The sequence below is a fragment of the Leptidea sinapis genome, chromosome 45 (genome assembly GCF_905404315.1).
Source record: "Leptidea sinapis chromosome 45, ilLepSina1.1, whole genome shotgun sequence".
NCBI classification, from domain to species: Eukaryota; Metazoa; Arthropoda; class Insecta; order Lepidoptera; family Pieridae; genus Leptidea; species Leptidea sinapis.
In genome coordinates this window covers 5377021-5391019 of record NC_066309.1, presented here as the reverse complement: position 1 = coordinate 5391019, position 13999 = coordinate 5377021, and the positions used below count along the sequence as shown (strand labels likewise).

At 34.7% G+C, this 13999-nt stretch overlaps 1 protein-coding gene across 3 annotated transcripts in view; it reads right to left on the bottom strand.

The window, feature by feature from the left end:
* LOC126977375 (folliculin-interacting protein 2) overlaps window positions 1-13977 on the bottom strand; it is a 55391-nt gene extending 41414 nt beyond the window's left edge. Inside the window, exons 1-3 of one of the 3 annotated variants that reach the window (XM_050826136.1) lie at window positions 13683-13977; window positions 12336-12525; window positions 370-482 (exon numbers count right to left, since the gene is read on the bottom strand). In XM_050826136.1, coding sequence (XP_050682093.1) covers window positions 370-482; window positions 12336-12525; window positions 13683-13759 — 380 coding nt within the window. In that variant the 5' untranslated portion in view covers window positions 13760-13977. Of the gene's footprint in view, window positions 1-369; window positions 483-12335; window positions 12526-12930; window positions 13047-13169; window positions 13642-13682 lie in introns of those variants that run through there. The other 2 variants (XM_050826137.1, XM_050826138.1) reach the window with 2 other exon arrangements.
* Window positions 13978-13999: the final 22 nt, after the last annotated feature.

The window sequence follows — 13999 nt, the reverse complement described above, 5'->3', positions numbered from 1 at the left end:
TTGAGTTTTCTTTAGTGTTAATTCCGCCAATATTGCCAAATATTTGTCTTTAAACAATTCGACACGTGTTTCGCCTCTACAAGAGGCATCCTCGCGACGTGTTGTCTCGCCAAAATCTGGCACGAGATTGGCGGAATTAACACTAAATAAAACTCAAATCATTTGTATAATTATGGATTTCTGCAAAATTACGCCTACTTCAATAAATTTTCTAAAATCATTTATCTTATAGTACCACACAAACAATTTTAACAATTCTTGTGAATTTGCTAACACATTTGTACATTTTCATTCATGTTGTAAAAGCATATACATCGCCCAATAAAAGACTTACTAACTCGGTAAGCGGATATAATATAATTGGCCTACCTTTTGGGGTCGTTCATAATGTGTATCTTCAAGGAGACGCTTTTGCAGTTCATAGCGACGGCGCCGAATATCATCTCACCGAGGGTTCCTGCGTCGCTCGCCGGACCCTTGTACTGGACAAAAACATAATATAGGATGATAAAATGAAAGATGTCCACGACATACCAATATTGAGCTAATCTACCAGTGGGAGGCCGCTACCACAGGATGCCGGCTAGATTATGGGTAACACAACGGCGCTTATTTCTGCCGTGAAGCAGTAATATGTAAGCATTACAGTGTTTCGGTCTGAAGGGCGACGTAGCTAGTGAAATTACTGGGCAAATGAGCGTTGACATCTTATGTCTCAAGGCGCAGTTGTAGTACCGCTCAGAATTTTTGGGTTTTTTAATAATCCTGAGGGCACTGAATTGTAATGGGCAGGACGTATCAATTACCATCAGCTGAACGTCCTGCTTGTGTCGTCCCTTATTTTCATTTAAAAAAAAACTCCTTAGACTATTACTCTGATTATAATAACTTTATTAATGCTAAAAAAAGAATGCAATTAATAGGGAAAGTATAAACCCTTAACATCCTTAACGCGTTTATGTAAATTCGGAACACACTGTATTTCAAACGAATTGCCCTTTAGTGCTAGTTGTCTCATAGCCTAAACACATGATCGGATTTGGTACGGCCGGACCATCGGTCCGTGGGCGCCACGCACAAATTCGTCGGACGCGATCTGGTAACATTAATTCTAATTCTTTATTCCAATTAAAAGTAAACTTAAAAACTAGAAAACTATCACTGTATAAGGGTGTGGTGTCCAAAATATAAAAATTCATAATGTTATTTACAAGTCCAATTTATTTTTTGTTATTCTCCATGTGAACAGATATCCATCGTTTATATATAGGGCTCCTGATATCGTCAGATATAGCCGTGAGGATTTTATTTTTTTGAGCTGCGTAATCGACTCCACAATGTCGCGATTCTCGTTCTTATTACAGCGAAGAAGTCAGGGACCCCACCCTCAACGAACATGCCTGATGCGCTGCAGCATCTGGTAACACACCATATCTGATGGTATCTCACATTGTCCGGACCGTACCGAGAACGACGCCGGACCGACAGTCCGGCTGTACCAAATCCGACCGTATATTTAGGCGATTAATAAATTTTGTTGACTTGAGTAGTCTGAAGTACCTCTATTGTCTATGGCCAAAACGTGAAATCCGCACTTCACGTATTGAATTAGTGAACGGCGGTTTTTACAGTAATATGGAACGCCATACTCGAATAAATACAACTTACATAATTGTAAAAGGCGCTTTGTCTGTTATTTAAGTTTCTACAATCTGAGTATTGGAATCGGTTTAAATTTTACTCAAAACCTTAATAAATTTTATATAATAAAAGAACCCCTAACAACCTAAACGCATGGTCGGATTTGGCCGGACCATCGGACGGTCCGTAGGGCGCCTCGCACCAATTCGTCCGGACGCTAATAATTTGTTCGATGGACAGTGCGGCATAACATTGAATACGGTCCACTACCAGACCGCGTCCGATGGTTCGGTCGTACCAAATCCGATCATGTGTTTAGGCCATATGTTTCAGAGATTTATTTAATATCTGAACTTATAAGTATTATATATAAACTAAAATATTAGCTGCTGTTATTTTAATATTATTAACAGACACTTCGATTTTATATATAATACTAGCTGACCCGACAGACATTGTTCTGTAGATAGTAAAAACATATACTGTTTTATAGGAATTTGCCAATAATATTTCAAAACATCAAGAATTATTTCGTAAAAAAATGCTCCCTGTTGTTATAATGAAATTGTTTCAAAGTGGAACTGTCAAACCGTGCGTCACTAAATTCTCTCATAGAAAATATGTTCATACAAAACAAATATTGAAAATATAAATAAAAACTATCCTATCTCTCTAGTTGGACCAAACTGTACTCCATGAAGTAATCACCATTAAAATCCGTTCATTAGTTTAGGAGTCCATTGAGGACAAACAACGTGACACGTAATTTATATATACAATATTTATTTATGTATTCAAGTAAGTAAGTAACACTATATACACTATTAATCTTATACTAATCATTAATCAATTATTCTATATTTTAACAATACAAATTTCTGCAAATTTAATACGAACAGCTGAAAAATACAAAGATAAAATAAAACGTAATACTTATTATAGCTGTGAAGACGTTATATGGATGTTATCACTAGAAATAAGCATAAGACGTAAGTAATTATAGTTTTACATAAGTAGTGTTTCTAATAGTTAGTTAAAATATTTTATATGTTAAGATGTACAGACATAAAAAACCTAAATGTCACTTATTCCATCTTGAATAAGAAAGCCTCCACTTCTTACTTAGATAGATAGAATTTGAAAAAGCATAGCCCTTTATTGATAATAATTTATCATAGTTACTTATTAAAATTGTACATAATTACAATAATGTCAGTACTTTTGCCTTGACCGCTCGTGAGATCATTAACACCTAACAGCTGCCATCACAAAAACTAGAGTTTTTGTTTCGCATTTCGACACCCGATTACGTTTGTTATTTTAAAAATAGAAACTCGTCACATTAATGACAACACAGTATGCACATAAAACAACTATTTTCAATGTCGAGTCAAAACTTTAAAATTTGGTTTTAAAAGAATTGTTTCAAATTGCTCAGTAATATTTTTTGAAAATCTCCAAGTGTATTTGTTTACATCTCAATCTTTCTCACTAGCTCTCTCCCACTCACTGTGCGTGATGCGACGTTCACACTATCTCACTCTCTCTCTTTCGATCTTTCTCACTCGCTTGCTGTGTACTCTCAATCCATGGCTATGTGTTTCATGTACGTTCACACGATCTCACTCTCTCTCTATCGGTCTCAATCGCTCTCTCCCTCTTCTTCGACTAAAATTCTGCACATCTTCGTGACGCTATATTTATATATTATATACTAGCTGACCCGGCAAACGTTGTTTTGCCATATAAAGTATAATTTACGCGATAGTTTTATAAGTAATAAAATATTGCCTATATTATAGCCTGTAACATCATTTTGTTCTATTGTCAATAGTTTTTGCAGCGCACGCAAAAATAGGTTTTCGATTTTACACCTTGTGTTACAAAATAGCAATTTTATTACGGAACCCTAATTTTGAAAAAAAAAACACACAACATAGCTTATAGCCTTCCTCGATAAATGGACTACCCAACACTGAAAGAATCATTCAAATCGGACCAGTAATACCAGAGTACCATAATAACAAACACTGCGGCTTTATAATATTAGTATAGATTATTATTATTGCGTTTCACACTTAAAAAAATTATCCTCATGCGCCTAAAGAAGTTTCACTTCAATAAATAAAAATTTCCAGAAATTTTCTAAAGTTCGCGACACTTATTATTTTTTTTTAGGTTTCATCGTCAAGGCAGGCAAAGGGTTCAAACTTCAAACCCATACAACCATATTCGTTAATATTCAATAATTAACTTTAAAAGCCGTGTTTGCAAGATTTTTATATGAGGAACAATGTAAAAATTTCGTTGCTTAATATAGCTACCATAAGCCAATTGTTACTTTCATAGGATTAAATATTCATACTTATAATGTTCTTAGATGTATTATTCAAGAATTGTTACTAAGAATAAAATACATTTTATAATCAATAAAATATTTTATTAATTATTATCATATTAATATACATGAAATTCCACCTTCGCAGGACACGCCACAAATTAGGATATCATCCCCACCATCTGGATGTGTGGCGGTCCTCCACAATGCGGTTTTCAAGGAGCTTTCTCCCTCGTACTATTAAGCTGTGGAATGATCTTCCTTGGGCGGTGTTTCCGGGACGATACGACATGGGTACCTTCAAAAAAAGCGCGTACACCTTCCTTAAAGGCCGGCAACGCTCTTATGATTCCTCTGGTGTTGCAAGAGAATGTGGGCGGCGGTGATCACTTAACACCAGGTGACCCGTACGCTCGTTTGTCCTCCTATTCCATAAAAAAAACATGAAATTTAAGTAATAACCTAAGCTTTAATCAAGTTAAAAAATTTAAATATAAAATAGTTCAACTTAGTTTAGTTTAAGTTATCACTTCTGTCGGGCGACCCGAGACTACTGAACCGATCAGAATAATACTTAAACCATAACCACGGACGAGTAAAAAAAGAAGGACTCCGTGTCACCTGACATAACAGTGTAGCACCAAAAAATGCCGGGTAAACGTGTAAATACATACCCCCACGTACACACTTACACTAATACAAGCCGATCGGCCGCCGTTATGAGACTTGCCATCGACTGTAACAGATCAGTTTGCGGCGCAATAAAATATTTAAAAATGCCGTCGTGCGTTGTGAAAAAGTGTAAAAACGATACTATAAAAGTATTTTCGGTCATATATGATTATTTACGGGGAAAAATTTTTGTAACTGGTATCCCCCGTAACCGCACACACACTAGCATAAAGGTGCCTCACTTGCTAATATCATGGCGCGGAGTCCTTCTTTTTTTACTCGTCCGTGGGAAGTAGTAGTATATTGTAGAATAAATGTAGAATCCAAACTTTTGAGTTAATATTTATTTTTTGATTGTATTGTCGACTGAAGTTGTATAAAAACCATAACATGCAGCATGTTTCGGAGGTTTTAGTACGAATAGTATAAATGTTGGTAAATACTTATCCGCAACCTATATTTGTTGACTTTGAACTGGGCAGCTTTAGAAAAACACAAACGAAACAATAATTTTTATGTATGTAAATGTAAATATACTTCAAACATGTGTATTCAAGATAGGGTTACCAACTTTTTTTTACAAGAAATAAAGTATTTTCAGGTCTGTGAAGAATATTAAACAGTATTTTAGAAAAATGAACAGTATTTTATTTATTTATTGTTTTAAATACATATTTTTTTGAACTTACTAATTTAATCTTGTTTAAAAACTTCATACGCATACCACAATTATAACTAAAATTAAAATAAATGAGGTAATTCACGGTTCACGTAAAAAAAAGGTTATATGTCCTGAGAATGAGAACGAGAACGCATACACTCTCATGTCTGTCACTGACAGTCTTGAATATTTGACATTGACAGATTCGTTCAGAAACTCGGTGTGATTTGTTTGTGGCTACTACTCTGACTAAATAAAACAAAGTGTGAGCTAGTAAGTATAACACATAATGTGTTTGCATGCTGAAAACAGTATTTTGTATTTTTTATTTTTGTTCAACAGTAAAAAGTATAATTTAGTGAAAACCAGTAATAGTATAGTTTATTTATTTATTTAAAACATCACAAAGTCCACAGAACTTAAATTAGGTTATAATAATACTATTTTGTAGGACTTACATCTAATAACGGATTTACAATATTTATAATAAGACATGATACTTGTGCGTGTGTGGTTTGGTGAGAGTGCGTGTTTGTGTGTGTGTTTGTGAATTACTCTAAATTTAACCTTCCTTTAGATTTTTATTAACACTCCTTATAAAGTTGGCAACCCTAATTCAAGATATGGAGATACCAGTAGTAATAACGGGGAAGTCACAATAACAAGGCAATGCATACGAGATTCCGCTATTCATGACCAAGTCACATGATTGTAGACATTCAGAATTAATTTCGTCATACACTCATCTCGTTTGTTCTTGAGAGTATAAGGAACCTTGTCGCTTAGCTATCAATCTATTTGCGTACTGAATCTCGTCTTTTTGTTTTATTGAAGTTAAAACTACTTTTGTCGCGTTGGGCACTTTTTGTTTGTAAGTTAAGCACATATAGCCTGTGTTATGGGTTACAAGACAATGATATATTTAATACAATCATACTTACTTAAACATACATATATTCATATAAACATACATAAAGACATTTAAACATCCATGACTCGGAAACAAACATCTATATTCATCATATAAATGCTTGCACCTGGGACCTCTAGCTTAGTAGGTAGGATCGCTAACCACTCTGCTATACATAGGTTACGACCGAACACTACGTGGACGGCCAGATATTTTTCTGTCAAACAGAAGAGGTCTCATTGTACCTATTAATAGCCCGGTACACAAACATTTCACTAATACCAAGCGTATGGAGAGTTTTAAAAATTGCATTCGACTCCCTACCTTCTTTGTGTAATGCAATCACAGCGATTCGGTTCTCTTTATTACCCAACCCCTTTTATATATCGCAAAATATTGTACATAATCTATTGGCGCCAAAATGAGAAAGCTCAATGAACAATCATATAAAAATGACAGATTCCAAATTCAAATGTAACTTTTGTTTATTTTTTATTTTAACAGTATTAATGGCCAGACGCGTCACTGAAATGCTTAAAGCAGTATATCTGTAGCTATACAGCTGACGTATTGTGCAACATTAGTGCTGTGTTTATATTATTAATGAAATTGAATGGATTTAGTGAAAAGTTTAATGTGTATAATATACTGTGCATTCTTGAAATAGTGTTTTTGTTTGATTAATATATATACAAAGAAGAATAGTGCGCTTCAAGCCAAACAGACTAATAAAAGGGCACAAAAAGCGAAGTAGGTAGTCTGCTTAGTTAAGCAACTCTGTGTTAATGTGCGCGCATTTCTCAAAATAGAGGTTAACAGTTAACCTCAATTTTTTTTCGACGTATTCGCAGCTGATCTTAAATAAAAATAGTTATCTGGAACGTGAGTTATTATTTCGACTCGCAGTAGGTAACGCTTTCACAAAACGTCATAACAACAAAACAATACAGTTACGGATATGTATCTAAAAATAAATGTGTGAATTGTATATTTTTGTCTCTTATAAATTACCGACACCACACTAACTACCATCATGCTTATGTAAACTTTTACCGAATCAGCACACGCTAAAATATCACATGCCTTTACTGGTATTACGTTTATTTATCATAATCAAACGCCAGTTGTACGATACGAGATTCATTAGTGCCACTTACGGCATACTCTATAAATGAAAAGGCTAACATCGTATGGTCTAAATATAGAACCGAGTGGTGTGAATAAGGGCGCCTTTTCACTAGGTCGCAAGCGGTGCGACTGTAGCAGCGCGACAATCGCGCTGCTCAGGGGCGTTTAACTTTCATACTAAAAAGAGCAGCGCGACAATCGCGTGCGATCAGTCTCATTCGAGTTAATGTTGCAAGCGCACGTTTAGCATAATGACCGAAACAAAAGCAGGGGCAACAACGACGTTTCCTCATTGCAATCCATTTTTGTAATGAAGCATGAAGAAGTGCGCCACCCAAATCTAAACAAGTCGCGGGGCTGCAGTTGTAATGAAAAGGCATCAGCTATTGTCGCGCGGCTACAGCGCGACTTGCGACTAGTGAAAAGGCGCTCTAAACGGCGAATTGAGTGCCATGACGCGGACATCTCAATTGAGTCTGTGTTGATATTTATATACGATAACAATAACTCGTGATAACGAATTTCTTATCACAACACAACGCGTAATTAGGGACTTAAATGAAACCAACATTGAATGGGTGTGTCCAGGGGCGTGCATTGCTTTTCTAGCAGAGTAGGCAATGTAGATACAAGTACCCACCTTAATAATATAATATTTTGGTATCGCACACATAACACGAAGAGATTGAAGTTATGATTTACTCTCGACATGTCAATTTTGTGGTTTTAAATGTAAGTACGCTAAAACTTACTGGTTGGATGTTAAATAGAAATTTTGTTTAGTACTTATAGAATAATGGATCTAAATTACCCAATTTTAAGTTATATTATATTAATTAGGTTCTCATTAAGGTAGGCAATTTCATAAATGCCTATATGGAATGCACGCCCCTGGGTGTCTCGACTCTCGTAATATTCTTTGTCCGTTTATACCTACGATCCTCAGCGGTCGGAATGACGCTTTAGAAATAATACATTACGATTAAAATGAGTGGCCTTGTATATTTATCCAACAGGCTTTAACTTTTTTTTATGACAATAAGGGACGAGACGATATTCTATATATCGTGGCAATATAAGCTACGCAGACGACATGGTGCTGCTCAGTGCGTCTATTGGTGGTCTCAGACAACTGATGGCCATATGTGAGGCTTATGTAGGAGGACATGGTCTTGCCTATAACGCTAGAAAAAGTAAAGTGATGGTCTTTGAGGCCGGTGGTAAAACACCAAATAAAGTACCATCTGTAATGCTCAATGGTACAGCGTTGGAGAGAGTATCTACGTTTAAATATCTTGGTCATATGTTGACTTCCGACCTCAGGGACGACACGGAAATCGAGAGAGAACGGAGGGCGTTGTCGGTGAGAGCGAATATGCTGGCTCGCAGATTCGTGCGTTGCTCAAACAGCGTCAAGATTACGCTGTTCAGAGCCTTTTGTACAACTTTCTACACGTGCAACCTGTGGGCCATGTACACTCGAAAATCCTACAACGCGCTTCGTGTTCAATATAACAATGCTTTCAGGGTGCTGATGGGGCTGCCCCGATTTTGTAGCGCATCAGGGATGTTCGCGGATATGCACGGGTCGACTGTTTTTATGCGACTGTACGCAAAAGATGCGGATCCCTGGTGAGCAGAGTGCGGGGCAGTACCAACAGCATTCTTAAGATGATTGCGAGCCGGTTGGATTGCAGATATGTGGGTCATTGCTGCAGTATTTCTAACGGAATGGTGCAGCGGTGACACACATCTGTAACTTAATAAGTAATAGGTTTAGAATAAGTACTAACATAGAAAATAAGTTTGCTGTATTAGTAACAATTAATATGAGTCATGATACTCGAAATAAAGATTTATTATTATTATTATTAGTCGTGTCGAATCCTACTCTTAGTTACATCGTATTCAATGTCGAAACGACGATTGAACTAACGAAACATTTTTCGATATTATCGGCTCTAACCCCTTCTCTTAGTTGAAAATGTCAGAGACGAATATTCGAAGTCGACAAACAATCAAACGTCACTTTTACGATAATCTCAACGACATCTTCTAAGCTGTCGATGCTATTATCGTTTCAAGTTGTATAGATATATTTGCCATACAATATACATACTTACTAAATATTATTAAACTAATTATATATGATTTACTATTCAACAGGATTTTTTTACTACCAATTAATCTAATTCATTTTGTTGATCGTTTATGCGTAGAAATAATGCAAATGGCCGCTTACACATTACTACTTCACGGCAGAAATAGGCGCCGTTGTGGTACTATATTATACCTACAATTCGATGATCCCATAGCCGATTATTAGCAAAACTGATCTCTGTCCTACAGCCTTTAATGCCGGTAGGTCATCATCACACAATCATGTATCAATCATGTTGGATTTCGAGTCATGAATGTTTATAAATGAGTAAACTGAGTAGGTATTAAATATATATGTGGGTGTCTCGCATATATATAACTTGTTGTAAAATTACTATTCTTATTAATTCAAAGGAATAGGATATGACGAACCGACATCACCATGAGGTAATGGCCAAATGGATATCAATTCAATGTTACCAGAAAGAAAAGCATTTTTGCCTAAAGATTATTGCAACCCTGCTTGTGATATTATAAATGTGAGGGTAAGTTTGTTTGTTACGCTTTCACGCCTAAAACACTGAACCTATTTTCATGAAATTCAGAACGGAGATAGCTTTAGCTAAAGCTTGAGAAAAGAGATGGGCTACTATTTATTGCGGAAAAAAAGACTTGGAGGTGTTGAAACTTGAAATAGAGGATGGAAGTCTTTATGAAAGTTCGTCGTTATCGAAGATGACATGAAACTTTGGTATTTGGGCACTTGATAAGAAATAAATAACTAACATCGGGACGACAGAGCCTTGCTCGGATTTTTATGAACAAAACTTAAACAAAAACAAACTAATAGGACATCTGGATTCGAACCGGGGTCTTCTGCTTTCCGGATCACCCAATGTCCCATCGGAGCTATTATAGTATTCTAATGTTATTGTAGCTGCTAACATTAAAACACAGATAAAACTACATTTTTTAAAATTGAAACCTAGCCCTTGAAATCCCCTGTATACTTAATTTTATGAAAATCGATGGAGCCGTTTCCGAGATTCAGAATATATTCTAGATTTGTTCCAGTGCTTTGACATTTCGAACTGTGTGGGGATGAAAGTACGAATAGAAGTTCAAACAAAGTCACGCTTTTTTAATTATATTTAGTTCAAGTACAAACCCGCAAAATATTTATGTTTAAGCATATTTTATTTACTCTAAAAAAAAATGCTGCCCAAAGTAAATATTCCACACGGACATAAACAAAACTTCTTAATTTTAAATTGATAATTTAATGAAGTAATCACATGACTGTGACTATCTCTATCAAACAATATATTAGAACATGCATGATAATAATTATTATAAGTAAATATGATAACATAGGTACCTAATGCTGTTATTGTAGCAAATAGAAACATGAAAAATTCACTAAAATTGCTTTAACATTCAGACAATTCCAAAAGAAAATTTTATACCTTGTCATACCGAGACCATATTAAGCTCAAAACTTACATGTATTTATAATATAACTAGCTGACCCGGCAAACATTGTTTTGCCATATAAAATGTATTGATCTTTTGCTTGCTAGTTGATAATCACAACATCACAATCACACTTCTTTTATATTTTGTATAATTCACACTAAAGTATTAATAAAATATAGCCTATATGTTAATCTGGTGTGTAAGCTATATTATTGTAAAGTTTCATCAAAATCTATTCAGTAGATTATGTGTTAAAGAAGTTCATACATACATCCAGACATACAAACTTTCACATTTATAATATTAGTAGGATATTATAATAAAAAAGAATGTGGCCTTTAAATCTCATATCTATTGATTTAAACATGGGAAATTTAGTCTCTGTTTGTTCTTAAGCTAATCTGCCTGGCCGTAGTCTATAGATTTACACATGGGTAATTTATACAATTTGTTCAATAAATTTCTTAAGCTGTTTTATTGTGTCATTTAGAGTAGGCTATATCTTATAAAACAAAAAAAAAATCTGCTGCACAATGGGTTCTAGCCTAAAGACTATTGAGGGCCAGTCTTCAGCTCTTTTAAATTACGGAATGTTGAATGCCAACTTGGGTAAATAGTTAGTGACTTGTGACTGGGTGCAAAGTCTTGCTAGTAAGTCGAAGGTACATTTTATATAGATATCACAATACTATCTAAGATACACACAATACACTTTGGCTGATGTCTTCAAATCTATTACACAAAAATGAAGGTTTTGACTCTGACCCAGGCAGGACGATGATGCACTTTTCTGACCACTTGTGAAGTTTTTTTGGAGCCAATAGTGTACACTTTGTCATTTTTCATATGGGAAAAGGATATTTCTTTACTTTTCAACCACATATCGGACCAACAAGCATATTGAGTCACTCTTTTTAACTGTAGAGATTGATTAAAGGCAAATCATTGACAATAAGCACCAAGCTTCAGGTGTCTTTGATGATACATGAAAGACTCCAAGCAGAAATTTCATATTTCACACAGAAATATAGATTTGTGGTAGAGGCAGTCACAATATCATAATTATTATGCTTAGTGCATACCTAACCTAACTAATCTATTCAATGGAATCGCTAATTCATAGCAATAACAACATAAGAAAATTTAGCATTAAGAATCAAATATTTACTTACAAAACCTACCAAATTCCAAATTCAAAAGGAAGACTTTTTTAATGGGTCCAGTAAACTTTCTCATTTCAATTTTCACCATCGTCAGCATAATATACACAACTGTTAAACATATTATACACACACAAGTAGCGGTGACGAAAAGTTGTGAGGTGGGCAACACCCTGGTGTTATCAGATATAAGCTCAGAGTTTATAAACTAATTGTAATATTTTTTTTAAAAGTTATAAGCAATCTTACCAAGTAAGAGAACCCCTCTGACACCTCCACAATACATGGGAATCTATTTGTTTTCCCATAGTCAGGTTTGTCATCATTGGTAGCTGGTAATTTTTCTATTGTTGTAGAATCAAAAAGCACTTTTCTTCCACTCCTCTCACTCTCTTTATACAGAAGCAAACGCACCTCCTCTAGAGCTTTGCCGCAAGATCTGTTAACAATTTATTTAAATCTTTAAATATTTTTTATACCAGTTAGCTACAAAAGATAAACATATAATAGCTAAATAAAAGATGTGATACCAAAAGTTAATAATCTTATACATTAGAGTCTATTTTTGTCAGATATTTTCAAAACTTTCACCAATAATAAATTTCCATAAAATTGTTTTTATTAACAATTCATAACAATTTTTGTATTAATAATAATAATAATAATGTCTTCATTAAACTATTAATGAATATCTGTAATTAAAATTATAATTTTAAATTTTATTGTATTTTTATTTTGTGTAAATAGCTGTTTATATTCCATGAAATAAGTAAATAAATGAACATCTCTATAAAAAATCACATTTCAAAACATGTTAGTTTGTATTCATGTTTATTTGTTCTACCTTATTATAATTTATAAACAATTTTGGGCTATGGATTCAAGATTGGGTAAAGGGCACCTCGACAACTTCTTGCACTTTCCGCATCCATTATTCTCCTATAGATTGTACTACCACTGTTTTGTTGTTGTGTCTGTCTGCATTATGTTTTCCTAATATTGGCCACATCGACTGTGTAGTTTCCTTAATCATGTTTATCTATGTATATTATGTATTCTGTGTTTATATAACTTTAAATTTACCTAAGTTTCATTTTATTTCATAGTAGCTTATGTAAACATCTGTCTCACGCCAACGCACTTGAAACATACATGCAAACATCAACAAAATGAAGTTTCACATTAACTGCACTTCACGAATCTTGCCTCTCAACACTATATCACAAACCGCCGTCGACCGACTTGTATGGAATGTGCGAGTGTACTAACTCAAGACTGTAAGTCGCATGTAAATAACAAGTAAACACTAAACATTGATTAAGCAGCAAACGACTCTCGTCTTGACGTGAGTCGTGAACGGACAATCGCCCACACCCTCCCCCGCTTATGCTGACGCCTGAATCAATCATGTGTTTGGAGTATTTCATTATCATTTGATAATTCCTTATTGAGCTAACAGCGTTGAAGCGTTGAGCTCAGTTTGCGAGGTTGAATCGAATACCATTCACTTTTGACTCGTAAGTGTCTCGAACATATTCAAACAAAACCCTAAACTAGATTGATCTAGTCAAACTTTCTTTTTGCGATGTAACATACCTATCTCCGATTTGGGTGTTCCGATAAGTATCATTATTTTTTCTTTTTGTTACAAATATTTTCTCCAACAAATCCATAACGTTATGCGCTACATTTCACATTCACATATCTGTCACACACTACTCTAAGTGGCTTCATAGTGCATAACGTTGCATAAACTTGTAAGGTTCTTAAACAATTAATTAATTATTATTTTTATTTTTTACACTTTCGTTTCAATATCAATGTAAATAATGGTACATGTCACGTGCTCATTCACAGTTGTAATGTAGGTAGGTAGGTACTACAAACTTACAATTTACAAACTAAAGTACCTA